The sequence below is a fragment of the Berghia stephanieae genome, chromosome 4, assembly GCF_034508935.2.
Source record: "Berghia stephanieae isolate SIO BIC M18660-M18661 chromosome 4, UCSD_Bste_1.3, whole genome shotgun sequence".
NCBI classification, from domain to species: Eukaryota; Metazoa; Mollusca; class Gastropoda; order Nudibranchia; family Aeolidiidae; genus Berghia; species Berghia stephanieae.
Genome location: NC_088363.1, coordinates 26093712 through 26098711, shown reverse-complemented (window position 1 = coordinate 26098711; position 5000 = coordinate 26093712). Strand labels below are relative to the sequence as shown.

The window sequence follows — 5000 nt, the reverse complement described above, 5'->3', positions numbered from 1 at the left end:
TTCTTACAAATGGAAAACCCGAAACATAATTTTGTCTAGCAATTTTTTTTATTCAGCAACAAGCAAAAGAAGTAGTTGCTTCTTGAGTCTCAAAAATATAAACAAAAAAATTGAAGTTGAAGTCTTAAGATGATGTAGAGTGGAAGAATGACAAAGTGACCAATATTTAGAATTGAGCCATCCCTATAATCTAATATATACATATATATATATATATATATATATATATATATATATATATATATATATATATATATATATATATAGGGCAAGGTGGGGGAATTCCACACACAACTTTTTCAGTTTATTGTCATAAAGTTTCTATTGATGAGGTGAACACACATACAGAATACAAATATCCCACAGACATTCACACTTGGATTCTGTACAAAAAACATTAATAAAAGGAATGAAACTTCATAAATTCCTAATTTTCTCTTGATTCGCATATTTTTCTCTTGATTCGCATATTCACCATTTTGGGGTAATTCCACGCCCATCATGACAAGCATGCAAAAACGAGAATGAAAAAATCATGAACAATAATTAATGTCTGAAATGAACACAACAACAATCTTTGTACACCATGACATGAGACAAATAGACATAGGCGGGGGTCCCGATAGCTCAGTTGGTAGAGCACTCGATTCACGATCAATGGGACGGAGATCGATCCCGGGTGCTGTCATAGCTATTTGAGTAAGCAATAAGTATTTCTTCCATTCTGCTGTATCTTTTCTTGACATGGTCACGGACTGTTCCCCAGTTTAGGTTGTATAATTTGGCAGCACATTTGCAGCCCATCCCTCCAGATGTAACGAGATCGACCGCTTTTACGATATCTGCATGGTCATACGACACCGTCTTTTCATGTAATTCATCAACATGTTAAACCAATCGCTATAGAAAAAGAAGAAATCCCTTCTAGATCCAGCTCTAAAGCATGGGCATACATAAGTGACATCATGCAGGCCCACAATAAGGCTTATTATTCAAACAGGATTATTAGAATTTTGGATTACGTGCTTTTCTAAGAAAAACAACTAGTAAACTATGTAGGGGCAATTCCACACCCGCTTGACACCTAGTCTCAAATACAGAAGAATTAGGGGAGACTTAATTCAGCTTTCCAAGATAATACATAATATAAATGATATAAATCCATCCATTTCGTTTACATTTTCCAAGATTACGTATACCAGAGGCGACAAATATATAATATAATATATTCCAAGATTTCAGACCAAAATAAAACTCATTTCTTACTTATAGTGAAAACATGGAATAGTCTCTGTTATAACACAATTTAAAATCTTAGTTGATAGGGAGTTAAGTCTCTGAGATTGAAGTATGCCTAATGTTTTATTCTATTTTATTAAAAAAGTAATTAAAAATTAATAATTGATTAATTTCTGAATTCAATTTGATTTTGTTAATTATTTTTATTTATTTATCTAGTCATTTATTTCTTTGTTTAATTTAGCTATTTATCCATTTATTTATTTACCTATTAAATTGTCATGTGGATAAAATTTTCCATTACTTTCATGATTTTGTAAATGTTAACAAGTAAAATGCATGACATCTGAAACAATGATAAAGCATGATAATTCATCAGAGACTTATGTATGATTATTATCGTTATTGCGTTCATTATTATTTTTGTCATTAATATTTCATTGTGCTGTTAACTTTGTACATTTAGGATTCATTCGATCATGACCAATTTTCAATTACAAGTGTTCTATGAGAGGAATTTTCGATTTTACATTGCCGTATCGATAAATTTTTCCTTACATTCGAAGTTGTGTAAAATTGTCTGTGAATGATACAATGCAAGCTATATGATATTCTGTAATTATAAACTATTGTATAAGGGATTTAAAGGATAATTCCTATATTAAGCTTTCAGTAAGATAAGATAAGATAAGACATAGGATTTTAATCAAATATTTTCAACAAAAAAAAGACACGAGGAATTCGAAACCTGAAGGGTGTGGAATTTCCCTGACATTTGTGAATCTAAAATAGGCACCGCAACTTACTTAAGGCATCTAGAAAGGTTTGGGGGTAAATTTTACATATCCGAAGAATGATTAAGCATTTCTAGCTTGAGTTTCAAAGTTGAAGAAAATTTAACAACATTTGGCCATTAATATTTGAAAACCATGAATGTTGCACTTACCTTCAATGGGCTCATAACAACTTGAAAAATTGTCAGAATTCAACAGTACTAAAAGTGGCTGCTTCGTGTTCAAACAGGAAATAGAAATCAAAGGCAGTTAAAACTTTGAACAGTATCCAATGGGTCTTTTTGCATTGTTTCTGCGAAGAGCTTGATATAATGAAGGTGGGTGTGGAATTAGCCAGGGTGTGGAATTCCCCCACCTTACCCTTTATATATATATTAATATATAATATATATATATTATATATAATATATATATATATATATATATACACGAGTAACTTCAAAAGTTTGTATTTCAGGCTTATTCTATTATCCGTTGATTCAAATTAATACAAAGACAATCTGCTAGGTCGTAATATTCAGTCCTTTTTGACGTTTGACTTTCATTGCGAGTATAATGTATTGAACGCAATTCTAGCATATCCAATAAAGATTGATGACGTAATTTTAAATATCTCTTGATACCTACCATCAAGTAATAATAATCTCATCCACAACAACAAAAATGATGAAGTAGTTTTAAATCTCTCTTGATACTATCAAGTAATGATAATCTTTCTAATCTATTCTTTTTTTTAATGGTTGGGGATCAACATTGTTCCGTAAAGCCAATGTAAATGTTTTATCAATTCCCGGCAAATCTAAAAATAAAATAATTAGTATAATAAATAAAGTATAATAGATGACCGCCTGTTCTAAATAGTCTTTATTTTTCCACAAATTTTCCACAATATTGTGGGTTCTCCATTTGTAAATGAAATAAATATAATACTAAAGAAAAAAGGAAGAAGAAAAAATAAATAAAAATTGAATTTTTGAGTTTAAAAATGGTTCTTGAAAATATTGCATTCAACAATAAAATACCTGGGAGGAAATAAGTGCAACTGTTTCCGGGTGGTTTAGTTGCAGTCCTCTGGCAAGGCGTCTCTGTGCCAATTGGCCCGCTTGGGACACCAATAGACAATCTTCCTCTCTCGGAGACAACCTCATCTTAATTCAATCAATCAGTCTGAAAATTGAATAATTAATCAATTAATTCAAAGAAACACAAAAATTGCAAAGTTTGATACTTTATCTTCATTTACACTATTTGTTTTGGGATCCTAAAATATATTGATAATTTTAGGTCAATGCAATTTAATAGATTCTGAATTGTGGCGCCTTTGAACGTACTAGAGCGCACAGAGAAAATAAAGGGCTGCACACCACTTGTGCACATTTAACATCAACAAATCAATCGACAGGTTTATTAATACAACATATCACTAGCCCCAAGATTTATATTGAATGTAATTTGACTTAAAATGGGGTGCGAGAAAAAAAAACGAAAAAAGGATGACGCTGTTTCAATACAATATAGAATTCCGAACCATTCGAAATTTTACAAGATAAAAGAAAAAAATCTGAAGTTAATACTTGCCCAGTTTAATAAAAAAAATCCTTAACTGACTAAGAAACTATGCCAGTTATACAATAGCCGTTCGAAAATCGCCATATCAAAAGTTTCCAAGCTTGTGTCTTGTTTTCAGTTTTCGCTAAAAACCCACATAATACGGTTGTCTACAGACAAACAAGATCAGACATTTCAATAAATAGTTTACTATGAAAGCAATAGGTTTGTTTGTTTGTTTTTTAATAAAGTATAGAGTCCGTTGAAATAAGTTGGCAGGAAAAGGCAAAATTACATTTCATTGATTTCAACCATAAAATTGAACGAACAAAATCGTGTAACACTTAAAAATAATTTCTGGAATTTGTTTCACTTTTTCCCGAGCGGTCATTTATTTTTCAACAAGGCAGGGAAAATTCCCACACTAGCAACATTACACAGTCTTACTTTTAATAGAAAAAGGCATTCAGTCTTGAATCCAATTATTACAGCATTTGGTCATTAATGTCCAAGATTATTATAAGAGTCGTATATCAGTTTTACAGAGAAGCAGAGTTAAAAGAGTCAATTTAAAATGCTTGGAGATCTAATCACTATTATAGACTTTAGAATCATCAATTGAATTCAGAAAAAAAATGCTACGCATAGTCATAAAGCAAAAAGTAGGATCGACAGATCACATCAGAATTCAGGAATTACGTCAAAACCTTCGATATGGCAAATTTATGTTTTTCAATATATTTTCGTGAAAGTTTGTAAATAAATTCCAATAAATTATTTTTAATTATGGTCTTGTATCAATTATGGTCCATAAGTTACAGGCTTCTAAAAGTTTCCTGTTTTTTTCTCGCACCCGATATATCGTAACTACACAATCTGAGTGGTGTTGACCAGTATCGTTTGATTTGATTTTGTTTTGACTGCATTTGAATTGAGATTAAAATATATCTATCTTGCACTCGCAGATGAGTATTGATGAGACTCAAGTAGAAATAACTGTCCGTAAACATTATAGAGACTCTTTACCAATAACATATTAATGATTATGGAAAAAAATAAACGTTTACAGTTTAAAAACCTAAAACGATTTAAAGACAATGCGCGAAAACCATTTAAAATCAATTCACGCAAAAATGTATCGGTTTTGTAAAACTTGCGCAATACACCGGATTAATACTTTGATTAATTTTAGGGAAACTCAAGGTCCAAATAAAAACAAAAAAAAAACAGTAATTTATAATAATACAAAGGCTATAAATGTGATTTTAAGGCACTGAGTGTCACGAATCGATGTTAAACTTTCCTAGGGAAGCTGTCTCTCATGGCAACAGCGTTTTCATAATACTTCGTTTGTAAATTATTAATTTTTTTTGTCTCAATCCTGTTACCTTGATATATATCTTTTTGAAATTTGGAAAA

At 30.8% G+C, this 5000-nt stretch overlaps 1 protein-coding gene across 5 annotated transcripts in view; it reads right to left on the bottom strand.

The window, feature by feature from the left end:
- The window catches only part of LOC144970319 (urease subunit alpha-like), a 39357-nt gene that overhangs the window by 24886 nt on the left and 9471 nt on the right, over nt 1–5000 (bottom strand). For all 5 annotated transcript variants that reach the window (XM_078909824.1, XM_078909825.1, XM_078909829.1 and 2 more), the window contains one exon: nt 3056–3200. In XM_078909824.1, coding sequence (XP_078765950.1) covers nt 3056–3181 — 126 coding nt within the window. In that variant the 5' untranslated portion in view covers nt 3182–3200. The remainder of the gene's footprint in view (nt 1–3055; nt 3201–5000) is intronic.